This window comes from Elgaria multicarinata, chromosome 19 (genome assembly GCF_023053635.1).
Source record: "Elgaria multicarinata webbii isolate HBS135686 ecotype San Diego chromosome 19, rElgMul1.1.pri, whole genome shotgun sequence".
In the NCBI taxonomy this organism is placed as follows: domain Eukaryota; kingdom Metazoa; phylum Chordata; class Lepidosauria; order Squamata; family Anguidae; genus Elgaria; species Elgaria multicarinata.
Genome location: NC_086189.1, coordinates 18,680,710 through 18,698,945, shown reverse-complemented (window position 1 = coordinate 18,698,945; position 18,236 = coordinate 18,680,710). Strand labels below are relative to the sequence as shown.

The 18,236-nt window shown below is 51.3% G+C and overlaps 2 protein-coding genes across 2 annotated transcripts in view; both read right to left on the bottom strand.

Moving 5' to 3' along the window:
* NUP188 (nucleoporin 188) overlaps positions 1 to 18,236 on the bottom strand; it is a 174,411-nt gene that overhangs the window by 55,855 nt on the left and 100,320 nt on the right. The gene's annotated exons all lie outside the window — the stretch shown is intronic.
* DOLPP1 (dolichyldiphosphatase 1) lies at positions 257 to 17,159 on the bottom strand. The gene is made up of 8 exons (XM_063144483.1): positions 17,056 to 17,159; positions 8,183 to 8,283; positions 5,717 to 5,801; positions 4,931 to 5,030; positions 4,597 to 4,695; positions 3,538 to 3,666; positions 2,050 to 2,139; positions 257 to 1,604 (listed from the first exon to the last, which is right to left on the bottom strand). The coding sequence occupies exons 1-8, from the start codon at positions 17,129 to 17,131 to the stop codon at positions 1,568 to 1,570; spliced, it is 717 nt and encodes a 238-aa protein (XP_063000553.1). The 5' UTR covers positions 17,132 to 17,159; the 3' UTR covers positions 257 to 1,567.

Genomic DNA, 18,236 nt, shown 5'->3' with positions numbered 1-18,236 from the left:
AGCAGGCTCAACTCGCTCAAAGGCCTGTTGATTTCAATGGGAGTTGATTTGCTAGGATGTCCTGTCCCGTCCCCCAGATATATAGTTTTGTGGGGAAGTGGAGGACCTAAAGGAAGCCATCCTCAAAGAGAGAATGACGGAGATCCCAGTCTCCAAGAGGTCTTCCGAAGAGACGCCTGCCCACCTCGTTACATGCGTGAAACAATCACAGGCGTATTTGGGGCTAGGGGATTACTAGAAGCAAGGAAATCACCATAAAAACACTTTTATTGAGTATTTAAAAGTTTGGGGGTAGCTTAGGGGATAGTTCTAAACCGTTAAGAACATAGCGATGCCCTAACAGTGCCTCTTTTCGGGATAAGGGGGATTGTTGTTGTTGATGTTGTTGTTGTTGCATTTGAACAACCAGTAACAAAGTTTGCAGTCGTGTGGGGTGGGTAATTTGGGGAGAAAGGAGGGGCGCGAGGGAAAGGGAGTAGGGGGGGAAATAAAGGGTAGTCAGTAAAGTGGAGCAAGTTATCAGCACTCAAAAGGAGAGGAAAGGAAAACAGAGAAAAGTGGTCCCGAGTAAACCAAACCATTTGGACGAGTAGGAAAAGAATATAAAAAGTTTAGCATAGTGGAGTTGTTTTGCCACGGTGTTGCCACGACCACGCGCACCTTCCACAAATCCCCCGTTCCGCGCCGCACGTGCAGAAACGCCGCTAGTGTTAATAGCAACCCTTTCAGTTGGGTTTCGTTTTTTGTTTTGTTTCGTTTTTCCTGAAAATTGATACAAAGTGCAGTCAGGATCGAACCAGATGCCTCAAACCGGCGTGGAAAATTAAAAACCAGAAGGGGGGGGGGGGAAAGGCCTCCGACGCCCCACCTCCGCCGTTTCAGCTCCAGGCAACCGCGCGCCCCAAGCCTTCCCCAGTGGCGATGCGTCAGCCACCTCCCGAACGCACGGTCAAACAGGCTCCCCCTCCACTTCCCCCGTTTTGCAAACAGTCCGTTTAAAAAATAATAAATAGTGTGTATATTGCATGCCGCAAAAAGGGAAATTCGATAGGAAAAAAAGTCACGGAGCTCTATATATGATTTATCCCCCCCTCCCCACCCCTCTCGTTGACAAGACACTAGGTATACTTTCCGCCCACTCATGCGCGCGCACCGCTGGGCCTGCCTTTGGATTTCACAAGCGCCACCTGGCAGAGCCCGTCTTGCGCAAGCCCCGTCGAAACGGTCGCGCCGACAAGAGCCGGGTGGGGCTCTCCGGCGGCCTTCCCCGCTTCAGCGATGCTGGCGCAAGAGACGCCCCCAGTAAATCACGCCCACGAGAGAGTAGCTTCCGGCCTATAGCTGTGCATATCTGTGATATATAAAAGGGATTCTGCTCTTGTCCGGTCCTCAACATGCAGCAGGGTCGATCCGGCCCGTTGGAAAAGGCCTCCGGTCTACAGGTGGTCTCTCCCTGCCTGGTCCTTTGGTCCGTCGTTTCATAAAAGGCTCCTCTGCTTAAGTTCCCAGCTCCGGCCCCTTCTTCGCTTGACCGAATCGTGCAGTCCAGTTCCTGTGCGTTCCAAGTTCACTGCAGCTTCGTACCCAGCTTACGCTGTCGGTTCCTACAGTGTAAAAGGGAAGACGTTTTAATCATCTAATGGACTCAAAGAAAGCCCAACCTGCTTACACCCTGGGGCGGGGGGGGGGGAAGGCGCTGAACCTCTTTTAGGTAAATTCCATTTCGGAGGAGCCCTTGGGGACTGCGTCCCGGTGGTGGGAAGCTACCGAAAGATCGGTGCGGTCAGGGGAGAGGTGTTGGGATCAGGGGATGAGAGTGAAGTGATCCAGGGAACCCCAGAGGGCCATAGAGGGGCCCCGGTTGTGCTGCCACTTGGCCTGTGTGTCTGAAGTTCAGCACCCTGGGCTTGCAATTCCAGAGGCCCACACTGAGCCCTTTGCGTTATGCCCAGTATACGACAGGATCCTAGTGCGGACGCTGTAGCAACGTGCTTCCGAAGCATCACAAGCCTCTCTGCTTTGTGCACAGTCCCCTGGCCCAGCCCTCACCTGGCTTCTGCTCGGGTGACTGTGTACTCGAACCATAGGATATTTGGGATGAGACTGGTGTCCCGGATTAAGAAGAACTCGGATAACGGCCTGAAAAGAAGCGGCAAGGTTTTCCGGGGGAAAGGGGGTGGAGGAGAGAGAGAGAGAATACAGAAGAAGGCAGAGAGTGAGAATTCAGCTCAGTTCTTATTTTCAAGTCTGTTACTTCGTACAGTTTTAGCAAATCAACGGCGCACAGAGGTGCCTTAGCTGAGGCAAGAGTGGGGGCTGAAAAAAAATATTCCAAAGGAGTTTTGGATCTTGGCAGTGTTGATGGTGAGAGGCTGGTCTAATTGCCTGCCCTGCCAACGCACCTTAAAACATAGATGGGGACCTGTTAGGAAATCCCAGGTAAGACTTGGGAGCCATAACGTCTTTCCTGTGACAAGCGTGGCGACATCTTCAGAGGTTCTACCGAGACATCCTGTCAATACGTTGCTTTTTGCTAAACGCAGCACGACTCAGACCTGCTTGCCTGCTTTTGTCTTCCACCTGCCCTGAGATCACCTGGCTGGAAAATTCTTTTAATTCGGTGGTTTGCAAACCCGCTTGAAACCAGGGTTTCTGACAAAACACGCCGGGTGGAAATCACACCAAACCTTGTTTAAGCATCCCTAACCGAGGTGAAGTGTGATGCCTGAAATGAGCCGTGCTCAATGGGGTTCCCTCACCTTTATTGGGGTCGGTGTGCACATTAGGGATTTTGGGGGTCGTGGGCGCTCTCACCAAAGAGCCACCACGGGGGCGGGCCTTGCCCATTGGTAACGTGGCTGCCACGGTGGACACGGCCGGCCACAAAACACTCCATTTCCCAGAAGGCAAACAGGTGAGACTAAAAGGGGGGGGGAACCTAGGTGTAAGGCAGATGGTCTGAGCTGCACAATAAAGATGGCGCTGGAGGGCGGCGCTTCACTCTGCCAAGTTAAAACATAAGTTTAAAAATCGTAAATAAAATTGAAAACAGGAAGGGGGTGGGGAGAGCTTGCAGGCATCAAGAGAGGAGCTCACAGACTCCAGGTTGGAAACCCCAGAGCGAGTCTTTGAATACTGCCCCCACCCCATTCCTACAATCAGCCTCTCGTGCCAGGATACTGCCATGCTGGGCGTCACCCTCTACAATTAACTCTGCCCACTGTCTGCTCCTTCCACAGCTTTAGCAAAACGGTCCCCAAACTGATTCATCGGAAGGCGTTCTGGTCTGTTTTTCAATCTGAAGAGATTCAAAAGCAGCGACTGATTTGTTTGTTGAAGATTTAGACCAGAGGCCTTCAAGAGTTAGCTGGAGAGCCATCTGTCAGGAATGTTTTAAGGTGGATTCCTGCATTCAGCAGGGGGTTGCACTCAATGGCCTTAAGAGACCCCTTCCAACTCTACTACTCTAGGATTCTATGATTCTATGACTACAGCTCCAACGCAGAAAAAGGGCCGGAAGGGACAAGGAACACTTACCAGGCAGCTATCCTCGGGAACAAGGGAGTTAAGATCTCCTGTGTGAAGGCAAACCAAACCACGGCCATGACGCTTCCCACGACCCCTCCGTAGAAGACTTGACTCCAGGTGTGGTAGACCAGATAGACCCTGCGGGGGGGGGGGGGTGGAAAGGCAGAGCAGAAAGGGGGTATCAAAAAAGGAGGATACCACCATCGTCGAAACAGAGACGCTCTCAAGGGACAGGCCCGGCCTGGCCTGGCCCAGCCCAGCTCTCTCTCTCTCTCTCTTTCTCAGACATGCAACCAAAGCACCCTGTCCGTAGAGCCGCTGCCTCTTCCAAAGCTTCCTCCATGTGTGTATTGTGGAAATACATGTGGGGAGTGCTACCGGCCAGGTGAGGCATCACGGCCAAGCCACGGTTGTCAGCGGAGCCATGCCCCGGACTCCCTCCAACCCTTGTGCATTCCGATGTCTCCCCTTCCTTTCCTGGCTGACGGTAACTATTATTTGCCATGACGTTTGGATCAGGGAAACATTGATTACCACCAACCACATTTCACCACCAAACCAGGGTTTGGATGGAGGATCTGCCTTCCTCAAAAGGAAGGGCTCTGCTTGCGGGAGGGCCCTCTGCCCAATTTTTCGGGATCTCCCCGCTCCTCTCCGTGGGAAGGAGGAGCCAGCCAGTGAGTTTACCAACACGGGGGAGACTCAAACCAGGGAATTTGTAACTCGGGTCTCCCACAACGCAATCCCGTAAGTGTCTTCTCAGGAGAAAATAGTGCTGAGTCCAATAGGGAAGCGGCTAAAGGATTCTAGAAACGATGCTATGCTATCTTTGTAGGAAGTCACGGAGAAATAATATATAATTTTAAAATAAGGCAGCTGCAGAAGAACTGGCAAAAACAACCACCCGCTGTTCCATATCTACGAAAAAGATCTGCCTGAATAAAAACATCGTGCATCTCTTCCAAAAGTAACTAAGGATGCATCAAGCTACTACTTCGGATAACGAGGCACCAAAGCTAGTAGCAAACAGGGGACCCCGAAGCATTCATCAAAATGGCAGCAACGTACCTACTGTATGAGACTAGAAAGGCCGCCGTTAAGAGGAAGAGGGAGAGGACGTGTCTCCACAGCAAGTCCAGGAATCTGGCGTTGTTGGTCTGGTGCATTCTGGGAGACAAAGAGACTGAACTGGAATTGACCTCTCGCTACACGAGCAAGAAGTCAAGAGTCACCATCCAGCAAACTTTCACCCAAAATATTACAGCTACACTCAAAAACAAAACAGAACACCCCACTCCGAACCCTCAATTCGAAAGAGCAGCGTTCCACGGCTCGATTTCACGCAACGTAGAGGGATTGACACACCCACCCATTTGCCGGCATCGAAGGAAAAGCAACTGACCTTAAATAAAGGAAGAGGAAAGAATAGACGGCAAAAAACCACATGAACTGGGAATGGCTGGAAGGCATCGCGTTCTTTGAATAAACCGATGTATGGATTTCTGAGGAGGGGAAGGAAGTATAAGACGGCAGTTAGTGGCGACGACCTGAGGACCCAGATCAGCTGCCCTTCTGGTGTACGGTTGCTCCAGGAGGAGGATAAAGAGGAACCTTCCCAAACCAACCCCGGACCCCCACCATTTGGGCTAAAGGTTGGGGGAGGGTGCTAGCTGTCCCTCTGTCATCTAAACGGAAATATCCCTCCTCCACCCTTTGGAGTCGGTGGGCACATGTGGAATGTGGAGTGTGTTGTGGGGGCACACTCACAAAATGGCTGCCACGGTGGGCCTGGCCACTCGCACAATGCCCATCGCCTAGGAGACTCAAATGAAAAGTCACTTGCCCAGGGACTGAAGCCCAAGGCAGAGGTGGTGACCTGAGCTCCACAAAACCACCCAAATCAAGATGGCACCGGGGGACGGCCCTTCACTGTGTAGCACGGTAGCCTCCCAAGTTAAAAAAAAAGGTTTTAGATATAAAATAAAACTAAGGAGGGGCAGAGAGTGGTACCTGCACTACATAGGAGACCCCAGAACTACACCCGGAAGAATCCAAACCATTAAAAATGGGCAGCCGTACTTCTCATTCTGTAAGCACAGCACTGTCCTCAGATCTCCTACAGTGGGCAAGGACGGGGAACCACCATTTTGTAACCAGCCATGCTTTCCCCCACTTGCAGTAACTCTACCTGTACAAGGCCGCGGCTCCTGGATAATACTCTTTATTAGCCAATTCACCCCTTCGTTGACCAACAGCCCTGCCAAGAAAGAGATCTGCAAAAAGGACGAAAAGGGACAAGAGATTTGGAGGTCAGGCCGAGTGAAGTGCAAAGACCCAAATTGTTTAGATGTATCTATTTACTAACTGGATTTGTACGCAAAAGCCAAAAAAAAAAAAGGAAAACCCCAATAGAGAAGCCAAAACAGCTGAAGCCAAAGGGGTGGAACAAAGGATGTTGCTTATTTGAAAACCGAAATCCAACGCGTTTCAGACCCCAGGGGTCCTTCTTCGGGGTGATTTGATAAACGCAAGATGTCAATCCTATTTCGTACCCGGCGCCTTTTCTTGCAGTTAGCAGTGCATGGGAGACTGCGGGTACGAAACAGAATGGATATCTTGCATTTACCGAATTACCCTGAAGAAGGAGCCTTAGGGTCCAAAATGCGTCTGATTTTGGTTTTCTAATAAGCTACAGGATTTGATAAAATGACACTCGATGCAGCTTCCAATCATTGATATTTTTAAAAAAGCGATTAAAACAAATACACTAAAACACAACTGAAAAACACAACAACAGACCAGCTTTCACGCCAAAGGTCTGCTTGAATAGAGGGATGTCTTTGCCCTCCAGGGTTCCGCGGAAACCCATTTTTCCTCCCCCCTGGCTCCATTCTCTTTTCCCAACCACAGATCATTTGGTGATGTAAACAGTGTAATTGAATCCAATACCCAAGTTAATAAAAAGAAATAAAATTACGGAAACCCCACATAACCACAACGATTCAGGAGGATCGAAGGGGGGAAAATGACCCCAGGGGACTCGGGTCAGACGCCCCGTGGCCAAACGTGGCTTCGAAGAGCTTCTTCCGTTTCCGCAGTTTCTGCTAGCAGGCAGGAAGAGGCCACGCGCCTGCTGCTTGGAGCGTGTCACTGATTCAATACCGGCGCTGCACAACTCTGCAACGTACCTACGGCTATCTGTTTGGCTCTCCTGTTTATACCACTGATCTTGCTACTACGCCTATTCCCCCCGGAGTCAGGAGGCTGACTGGCTCTTGGACGTATCTCTGCGCTCTCCACTGCACTGTGAGGTCCCTATGGCTCTTTCGCTTTCTCTCTCGCACTGCTTTTGGCCTCCATCTGCAAAAAACACAGGGTTTTTTCTTCTTCTCCGTGTACTCAGAGGACTGGATCCAGGATTTGCCTTTGGCAAGAGGTAGTGACTTTCCAGCTCCCGGAAGATCCCTCCGGCCAATTTTTAAGGATCCCCTTTCCCACATCACCCCATTCAACAGGGTCTCCTGACTCTCCGTGTAGGCTTTTCAGCGGGTGAGAGGGGCGGCTGCTGGAAGGAGAGGGCGAGGAAACCCACTTTCGTCAGCGCAGCTGGTCCAGCGTAAACCTGGATCTAACGCATCGTTTATATGCCCACCCTAAAAGGCAACCTGACAAAGTAGATTCCTCCCCATGAAAGGTTAAGGGGCTGGAGCAACTCCCTTCCGAGGAAAGGTTTCAACAGCTGGGATTGCTTAGCTTGGAAAAAAGGAGGGGAGACCGGATAGAGGTGGACAAAATCATGCCTGGTGTGGAGAAGGTGGACAGGGAGACATTTCTCTCCCTCTCCCGTAATACTAGAAACCAAAAGAGCCATCCCATGAAGGTGATGGGTGGGAGATTCAGGACAGATCAAAGGAAGGACTTCTTCACACAGCGCAGAGTTAAAACTATGGAATACGCTGCCACAAGATGTGGTGATGGCCACGAATTTGGATGGCTTTAGAAGGGGGGTGGATAAATTCCTGAAAAGGCTATGAAGGGCTAGTAGTCCTGATGGCTACACGCTACCTTCAGTGTCAGCGGCAGTAAGCCTATACAGAAATGTTGCTGGGGAACATGGGCAAGAGGGTGCTGTTGCACTCATGTCCTGCTTGTGGGCTGCTGGCCGACGGCTGGCTGGCCGCTGTGTGAACAGAGTGCTGGACGAGATGGACTGATCCAGCAGGGCTCTTCTTATGTTCTTATGCCACAACAAACCCTGTCTCCAAGAAACTCTTGCTTCCGCTGCAACAGTTTTATCACAGCTCTTCTTCCATCGAGGCACTGTGTGCATCTGACAACATCCTGGACACCAGCCCTTCCCCAATCTGCTACTCTCCAACTTCTGACGGCCAGCTTGGAGACAGGACACTGGGAGTTGTAGTCCAAGACATCTAAAGGGCACCGGATTGGGGAAGGGTGGTGCAGACAAAAGGGAGAGAGGAGGGAAAGCTGCAGGCTGGTCCGTGCGAGGTGGAAGACATGGAGGGGGGAAACGGTGTGAGTGGAGAGAGGAGAGGAGGCAGCAGGCCAGGAGCAGCTCCCGGGCCCTGGCAGGAGACGTGAACTCCAGAACGCCAACGGCTGGGCCCGGATCCGGAGAGCAGGCGGGACTCACCGTGTGAAGCTCTCTCTTGAAAACGATGAGCGTGACGAAGCCGACGATGATGAAAATGGGACCCAGGCTCACGCAGGCGAGGAGCTGACCGGTGAAATCGCCTGGGGAAAGGGGGAGGCAACGAAGAGATCAAAGCGTGCTCAAACACACTCTCACTGGCAGCAAAGCGAGGGTGCAGAATCTGGGCCTGGGGGGGGGGGGGATGACGAATCCAGCCCTCCAGATTTCCCTAGATGGCCACGCCCCTTTCCCCCGGCCACGCCCCTTTCCCCCAACCCAACTGTTTTGAGGTTTCCCAGCTTTCGCACTAAACGGCCATTCGAAGTGGCTGAGACGCCTCCCCTACAGCTCCGTCGTTGGCAGTAAAAGCTTTCAGCTAAATATACGATTATTTCTGGCCCCAGCCATCGCATGAACACTCCCCCCCCAAGAGATTCTCCAAAATGCTGGCTGTGGAATGCTGGGAGCTGCCAGCCAACACATCTCGAGGGCACCAGGTTGGCGAAAGCGTAGTTAGGATGTTGGGTTCAAATCCCCGCTCAGGCTTGAAGATCGCTGGGTGGCTGGGGACCAGTCACTCGTCCCCTAAGCTACTGCACAGGGTTGATGCAAGGCTAGAAGTGTAACTAGTCTTATAATAACAGTTGACTTTGTGAACAAGGAGACAGAAAAAAGACAGAGGAGCGCAACACCCTCCGAGCCTCAGAGGAAAGCTTTGAGGTTTACCGCAGCAGCGTAGCCAAAATATGAAAACCTAGCCCCAAGGACGACTGGAAACAACCCAACCACATCCTCCTTTCGTAGACACCTCAGCCGCCACCGTTTCCTGCTGGATGTCTGCCTGCGGCACAAGTTTGGGTCGCGCAACCACTTGGCGCCGGACATCCGCCGCTTTTGAAACGGCAGGACGGAAGCCGGCGTCACGTGGTACGAGGCGCTCCGTTCCAATGGAACAGCGCGGCACCAGTTTGAAACTGGACCTGGCAACAGACTCGGTGGGTAGCTGAACATCCAGCGTATGGTAGCTGAAACCACATATTGCAAGGGATTAGGCCTTCGGAGGGGCATTTAAACCTTCGGCGGGTGGGGAGCTGCACAAAAGACTGGGAGATGGGGCAAAGAGGCTGGCCAAGGAACCCTAGAGGCCCAGACTTGAATTCTAAGAGGGGTGGATTTGGCCGCTGAGGGCCTACACCCCTCTTCTAGACACTCTCCCTGTGCATCGCTCTCTCCTGAATGTGCCTGTCATGTGAAAACTGCAACATGGGCTCCAAGTGATCTCTCATCCCGACAGATGACCAGGTCCACATTCACGGCTTCAACCACGGTGCTGAATCGGGTGCTCCCAGACCAGTCTCTAGGTGAGCACTGGGTGTCTGCCCACACATGTGTACGCACACAAACACACACATTCACACCAGCAGCAACACCTTGGCCTTTTCACCGGCAGCATCTGTTCTTTGCCACAGTGCCAAGGTGCTGAAGCCCCCTCCCCAGCCATAAACACCCAACCCTACTGCAAAAAGAGAAGAACACTCTAGGAACAGGCCCTATGGTTCTTACCATAGAAGCCCCGTTCCTAGAGTGTGCCCAGAATGTCTCAGGAAGCGGGATGTTTTAGACACGCTCTGGGAATGCCGACATCTATAGCACGAGCCGCAGAGGCTGTTCCTAGTGCACCTTCTGCTCTCTTTTTCCAGCTGGGGGACTGCCTGACTGGGCTTGCAGGACTATCTGTCGCTCGCTGGCCGCACGGTTTGCACCCCTGCTCTAGGCTTTGCTTTATTAATTTGGGAGGAAGGAACAGCGCAGGTTTGCACATGTGCAGCAAACGCAGGGTTGGGAACTCCGCGTTTGTAATCCAACACGTTCCCGTTGGCTGGAAGCCAAGAGCAGGAGACGTCCCTTATGTTGTACAGATTATGCCTCATTTTACGTAGGCGCTCTAGAATGAACAACTAGTGGCAGATCTTGCAGGAGCAGTTAAGAAAATGCTTTTCAGCACGAGAACCAGATGACATGTGCAGGATGAGAAGGATTTCTACATGCCTCTGCAACAGTATAAACAGAATACAGTGCAAACACAATCACACACACACACACCATACTTCTGCACAAAGAAGCCAGGGCAGATGGCCTCACAGCAGGAAACAATTTAATGAACTACAGCAAGAAAAATTCACGCTGCAGCTTCAATGTGAGACAGGTGGCATGTGGGCCAAATCAGCTTGCAATTGCTGTTCTGCGGGAGTTCTCACAGACATCAAATGAACGGCACACCCCACCCCAAGAGTTCGCACAAAGCACAGCATAAATACGGCCAGAAACAGGGACAATCCTTCTCGACAACACTGCAGAGAAACAACATATTCACAGGACTCAACCTCCTGAGACTGCCAGCTTTAATGTAAAAAACAATAAACAAGGTGCTAGCCCTTATGGCAGTGAAGATGAGCTTCGGTACTCAAATCTCAAGAGAGTACAGAGACAGAGAGAAGGTAATAGGACTTTCAGCAGGGAATAGGTACTTGCTAAACACCGTCTTGCCCTACCATTGGGCAGAAAAGGACCAGCTTCACGGAGGACACCTAGAAGAACTTCGACGCTAAGAATTACTGCCCGAGTTTTGCTTTTCTCCTCCTCCCTCCCCATCCCTTTTCCTTTTGTGTCACGTCATTTAGACTGTACGCCCGAGGGCGGGAACCGTCTCATTATTAGTCTTTGCAAGCTGCTCCAGGAGCCTTCTGTGACTGAAGAGCCAGGTAAATTGAATAAATAATAAATAAAAGGGAATGCAATATGAGCCCGCGTGCATAAATTTGAACACGACATTTAAGGTCACCTCACTTGATGCTTCTTGGCACAGCGCTTGGGTTCACACTTTATACTTTGTGCAGAATAGTCTCAGCCTTACCGACGGGCCTTGACTTTTTTGGGGTGTGCGTGTGTGTACTGAATTAGAATTGAGTTTCTTTCGCAGCCGCTGATCTTCCGGAGCAATCTGCGTTCTCGGGAACTCTGCGGCTCCTCAGAAGCACGTTGTGGGTCCTGCTGAGAAGAGCAGCGGTGGCTGAAGAGCTTCCCTGAAGCACAGCCTGCTCGCCACACACAACCCATCCTCCCCTGCAACGTGACGCAGCAGGGAAACGTTGGGAATCCCGCTTGGTTTGCACGGGATGAAAGCCGGGCACGACCCAGTGTCCCCCTCCCTCGCTGAGTCGACCTTCTCACCACTGCTGTCACCGCGTGCTCTGGGTCCTCATCCTTGTTCTCATCCCTGCTACCACCTCCTCGCTCAGCAGGAGAGAGCCAAGGAGCAAGGAGGCCGTGGTGCTTCCTGCTCCTCCTTCCCACCTCTGCCTTTGTCTGGGCCACAGTGAGAGGCAGGCGGACAAGCAGGCTGCAAACATGGACGCATGGAGCAACACTGCAGGGCGCTTATCTGTGGACCCTGCTGGGGTGTGGGCCCTCCGCAGGCGCCCAGCCACGCCTCCCCTAGACACCAGTTGTGGAAGCACACCTCAGAAGGCCGCCCCTAAAATCCTCAGGAATCTTATGATAGCTGTTTATTTAAAATTACTTTTAGGCCACCTCAAAGTTTAAAACCCTTAAAGAGAACAGGCACGGAACCAAAGGGCTTTTGCCAGCCCTAGCTGGAGCTGCTGGGGGTCTAGCCTAGAAGCTCCTACACACGAGACAGGAGCTCTAGCACTGCGCTATACCTTTCAAAGCACAGAAGGGGGGTGGCTTTGCAGATGGTTCAGCTGCCAACCTGCTTTCATAGAATCATAGAATAGTAGAGTTGGAAGGGGCCTAGAAGGCCGTTGAGTCCAACCCTCTGCTCAATGCAGGAATCCACCCTAAAGCGTCCCTGGCAGGTGGTTGTCCAGCGGCCTCTTGAAGGCCTCTAGTGTGGGAGAGCCCACCACCTCCCTAGGTAACTAGTTCCATTGTCGTACTGCTCTAACAGTCAGGAAGTTTTGCCTGATGTCCAGCCGGAATCTGGCTTCCTGTAACTTGAGCCCGTTATTCCGTGTCCTGCACTCTGGGAGGATCGAGAAGAGATCCTGGCCCTCCTCTGGGTGACAACCTTTCAAGTATTTGAAGAGTGTGATCATGTCTCCCCTCAAACTTCTCTTCTCCAGGCTAAACATGCCCAGTTCTTTCAGTCTCTCTTCATAGGGCTTTGTTTCCAGACCCCTGATCATCCTGGTTGCCCTCCTCTGAACACGCTCCAGCTTGTCTGCGTCCTTTCCTGCATGTATGGCTGCTGTTATTTTTTTAATGATCCAAGGCTTCCATTAGTTAATGGGGTGGGGTAGGATTGGGGGAGGAAGCAAGGAACAGGGCATTGGTCCCTACCCTGCCCCACTCACTCCCTCATGTCAAAATCAGGGAAACTGGCCGGTGTTACTTTTATGTCATGAGCCATTCAGTATCCAAATTGGGCTGCTCACAAGTTTACCTCCTTACAAGGGGGTTTGATGAGGCTAAAGAGGAGATCTCAAGAAGACTGTATGATTGTGAAACACAATCATCATTGGCTGTCATCAAAGCGAGCCATTCAAATACAATATACAAAAGTATAATTACTGCCCCAGGAAAAGTTCCTTTCTACTTAACTTCTGTTATCTCACACGAGTTGAGATGGTTATTTACCCGGTGCAGGTTAAATTCACTCCAGTTAATGGCGGTGAAAGCGCGTTATAGGATCCATCCACGCGCTAAAGCTGACTGCCCAGCCAGCTGCCCCAAAATTGAGGATATGACGCACTTTCTAGTTGCGTGTCCAGTGTATGTCGAGCTGAGGAAGCAATACCTTGAGCCCGATTCCTGGGTTAAACCACATCACCTAAAAATGTAACTCAGATATTATTCTTAGGCTCTGATCACGATATATCATTCAGGACTGCCAAATTTGTACAGCGGGCGCTGGAGGTACGGAAGCTTTTGTTAACCATATAGGATCAATTTTACTAATCTGAGATTACATGCGGGCCAGTACTGGTTTTTTATTATTATCTTGTATTATTCCTCTGATTGCGGTGAGACGGTGTATGGACATGCTATTATGTTAATATGTTATTTTGCTACTATTTTATTTGTTTGCTATCGGCCTATTCGGCTAACAAGCAATAAAGATTGAAATTGAAACTTTTATGTTACAAACACATGACTCTAAAATACAGCCAGCTTGCAAGCATAAAGACATCCCATCTTAATGCAGGAAACATGAGACGAGGGAGCTAAATATCAGAGAGAGAGAGAGAGAGAGAGAGAGAGAGATAAATAATACATGTGGTGGTTTTTTTATTGCCACAATGCGTCTAACTCCCACAGAGCTCAGTGTCTAGAAAAGAAAAATAACGCCAGGGTGCAGTTTTGCATGGAAATACCACACCCTGCTAGGGAAGCCCTTCCACTTAAACCCCAACGTGAGGAGCTCTCTTTCGGCGGTTTGCTTGGGGGAATTGCGCAGACACACTTTTGGATGTTTCAAAACACAATTTAAGCCCTAAGTCAATAAAAGATTCAGAATTCAACTGAGAAATAGACACAGATTAGAGAGGTTGGGATGTCCGGTTTCAGAGAAACAGACAGTGATTCCACCACCCTCAGGTCTTCTGCTCTCGTAAACGATCCCAGCCAGACTCTTTTGCTGCTGCCCCACCCACCCCTTCCCCTTCCCCTTCCCATGCCTGGAATGCTCTCCCTCCCACCTCAAAGCTCACTGCTTCTGCAACGCGTTTTGATATTCCCCTAGTTCAGCCTTCTCCAACCTGGGATGGACTGCAACTCCCATGGCTGAGGGCTGGGCATGGTGGGAGTTGCAGTCCAAGCCATCGGAAGAGCAGCAGGTTGGGGAAGGCCGCCCTGGTCCTCATCAGTCACCACACACACACACACACCCTAAAGATTTGCCACTGCATGTACTTATATCCTGCTTTTTGTATCCCCTCCTTATTTGTCTGGGAATTTAGATTGTAAGCTCCTAGAGGCAGGGGTTTATTTCCCACACGCACGTTCATGTTAAGCCCCCGCCCCCAATATGCGTGATGCAAGGCTCTCCCAACTGTGTTTAAAAACAGTTAGGTTTAAATCTTTCCCCTATATTTCCAGAATGCCTGGCTCCATCCAAAGCTGCCATTTTCCGCCTGGGAGGGGAGGGGGGTTGAATAGCCACTGAGGGGGAGGGCATTTACATCAACAGAACAGCACAGAAAGAACCGGTTAACCCTCTCTCCCCCCTAGCATTACTGCTCTGTCCAAAAGTGGAATCCCCTGCAGCCACTTTAGGGTTTAAAACACACACACACACCCGACTCTGGCATTGCAGTCACAGATTGCATGCATCACATGAACCCTTTATTCTTAGACGAGGCGTGTACACTGATCGTGCCATATAAAATATGACGACGAGGTGTTAAAACTCAGAAACCAGTCTCCTAAATTCATATATGTGTGCGTGTGTTTGTGCGTAGGATTACAGCTTTGTAGATATATTAAAACTATCAGAACAGACACCAACCACCATTTTGCAGTTAGAACAGCGTCGCCCGACCAAGTGCCCAGCAAATGTGTTGGATTACCACTCCCATCATCCCCTCCCATCAGGATGTCAAGAGCAGCAGCCATTCCAGCCCTGCTGAAAGACGACTTAATGTTTTCCTCTTCCCTTTCTGTCTCTTTTTCCTTTCATGTTGTCTTTTTAGACTGCACGCCTGTGGGCAAAACAGGGACCGTCTTGTTTCACTGATGGCACAAGAGTCATTCAGGCAACCGAGTTGGTAAAGGCTGGGTGGGTGGCGAACAGCAGATGAGGGTAGTGGACATGCAGAGTGTAATGCAGCCCCGTGTGTGCATGTCTTGCTGTTAATTATGTCCTAGTTCGCAAGTACATGTGAACCTGGAATTACACTCTAACTTTCGGTTGTTAACCATGAACGACCCAGGAAGAGAACCCATGGTTTGTTGTTGGGTTGTGAACTCTGGGTTGTTTTAACTATGGGCTGTCATTGCCTGTGAACCCAGAACCATGGCTTGTTCACCAACTGTTTTGCCAGGCTAGAGGTGGAGGGAAAACATGTAATTAAAAACATACATGAGGGTTTACAAAATGGCGAGATGCTCTACAGTGCCGCAAAGGCATTTGGGATACAGGGAGGGAGCGGACAAAGGAGGAAACAAGCAGCCCAAGTATTGAAAAAACAACCTGCACTTTGTGCAATCGACTGGCACACAAATCTTGGGTAAACTCTGGATAAGGCAACAACTAATACACTGGGCTATTGTTACGTGTGAATCAGGATTACCTTTCTCCCCCCGTTTGATTGTAGGTTTTTTGGTCAGTGCTATTTGGGTTTTTTTATTATTATTGTTTGCACCCTGCTTCGGGATTATTTTACAATGAGAAGCCTGTAACAAATTTCATAAGCGAATAAACAAATATGTTCCACGTACATTGGGTAAAGTATGGCTGGCACCAGGAAGACTTTTGATCTGCGACCCAACACAGTAGTACTTATGTTAGGGTGGCAGAAGTATAAATTCAGTAACTTTCCGATTCTCATAAATCGGGAGGAAACACACACACCCCAACAGGCCAGCACAGCCGTTTCCAACCTGGCACCCTCCAGATGTGCAGGACAACTCCTAACAATCCCAGGACTTGCAGAAAAACTTCCTGTTAGAGCAGTACGACAATGGAATCAGTTACCTAGGGAGGCTGTGGGCTCTTCCACACTAGAGGCCTTCAAGAGGCAGCTGGACAAGCATCTGTTGGGGATGCTTTAGGGTGGATTCCTGCACTGAGCAGGGGGTTGGACTCGATGGCCTCACCGGCCCCTTCCAACTCTGCTATTGTATGATCTCATCTGGAGGACGCTGAGTAGGGGAATGCTGCTCTTTGCAATGGCTTGCCCACTTTGCGGTCCACTTCCCCGGGTTTGGGGCTGCAGAATTTTCCTGGCCAGCAAATACTTTGACAACCAGGGGGTGGGTGGGGGAGCAGAGAGCACCATCCGCCATGCCTCAAAATGAGCTACCCTTTGCTGTCAGGATCCTGCACATTCTTCTTGCCTTTGAGTTGACAGGAACGTGTTTTGCAAGGAAGGCAGGTTTCCCCCCCCCCTCCTTTCACACTCTCCAGTTACTCATCCCAAGCTGAGTTTAAAATGCTGTATTATCAGGGGAAAGAAAAGAGGAGCACCGGGGAGAGGAAAAGGGTCTCACCACATTGGCTAGGGATAACAAGCATCACAATCAGACACAACCCTTCCCCTGTGCCTGCACACTACGCCGCAATTCAAAACCCAGTGCTTGAATGTGCTTCCTTCTTTCTTGTTTTCCCTCTTCCCTCCCAAGCCTCTTTCCTTTCGTGTCGTGCTTTTTAGATTAGAAGCCTGCCAGCAGGACCTGTTTAATTTCTAATCTTTGCAAGCCGCCTTGGAAAGCTTTTTTTGGGGGGGGGGGCTAAAGGGTGGCATGTATTTTTCAAAAGCTATAAATACATAAGTAAATGCACATTCATAAATAAATACATGAATAAACAATGCGAAGAGAAAGGACCCAGGATGCAACGGGGCATCTGAGGGGGGGGGGGGGGAAGAGTTGAAAAGTCCTCCCCAAACTAAGCAGTTTTCTGCACTAGCAAGCCAAGAGCCAAGGGGGTGCCGCGCATGCGCACTTGCGCGGCAGGCGGCTCTCGATCTTGACGGCCCCAGCGCGCATGCGCTGCCGCTCGCCTGCCAACGGCGCTCGTCAATGGCTCACTATTTGGCAGCTCCCACCCGAGCCCCCCCGGGCCTCCCTGCGCCCGAGCGTCGGCCTAAAAAGCAGCCCGCCCCAACGCGGGAAGAGTGAGGCGCCTTTACCTGCCGGATACTCGACGTGCGTGAGGGAGACCGGGGTCCACGGAACGCCGAGCGAGCACTCTCCGACTGCAGCCATCTTACCCGGATACCGGGCCGGGCCGCCTCAGCCAATGGGGCGGCGCGCGCGCGGGCGTGGGTGAGGGGGGGGAAGCGCTCGGCCAATCGCGACGCTCGGCAGGTGAGGCGCCGGCCAATCGGCGTAGGCGACAACGCCCCGACTCTCCCGCCCCCCTCTCAGAGGCCAAGAGCGAATCAGGGAAGACTCCCGTAGGTCCAATCCACGGCGGGACTCAGGTAGACGAGGGGGCCAATGGCAGCGAAAGTAGGGGCGTGGCGGCGCTCGGGGATTGGCTGAAGTGTGCCGCCAATCATCAAGGTCTATTGATCTTTTCTCGGCCTCGCCCTCTCTTCACCGCCTCCCTCCCTCCGCTGCCTGTCTCAACCAATCAGGGCTTAGCTAGTGGATGGCGGGCTCGAGGGCCGCTTGACTGGGAGAGGTGCATTGTGGGTGTTGTGAGCCAAAATGGGAATTTGGCCCTCAAAGTGGCGCCAAGGTAACGACTGAGGGGAACTAAACCTATATAAACATAGCAGTTGCCTTAGACCCAGTCACACCATGGGTCCATTTACCTCAGCCTTTGCCAACCAGAGGTTTTGGACTACAAATCCCAGCATCCCTAAGCATTGGCCATGCTGGCTGGGGATAACGGGAGTTGTAGTCCAAAACCTCTGGAGGGCGCCAGGTTAGAAAGACTGCCTGATGCTTTGGAGATGTGTTGGACTACTATTCCCATCATCCTCAAAGGATATGCTGTCTGCAACTTACACACACTGTGGTTCCATATCTTGGCAGCCAGGTGCACACGCACAGCCATCTTCCTTGACAGTGCCCAGGGGATGATGGGCTCTGCAGAATTCTTGCTCAGTATCGTGGTACAGCAGAGGAGGGGCACTTGTGGCCCTCCAGATGTTGTCAGACTACAACTCCCATGAGCCCTCACCATTGGTTATACCGTCTAGGGTTGATGGGAGTTCCAGGCCAGCATATGGCCTACTCCTGGTGGTGTACATGATAAAGTGCCTCCTAACATGTTGAGCCCCAACTCCCATAATCCCCAGCTAAAATAGCTGCTGGACTGCAACTCCCAGCATTCCCGCACATCTGGACAGCAGCACAATCC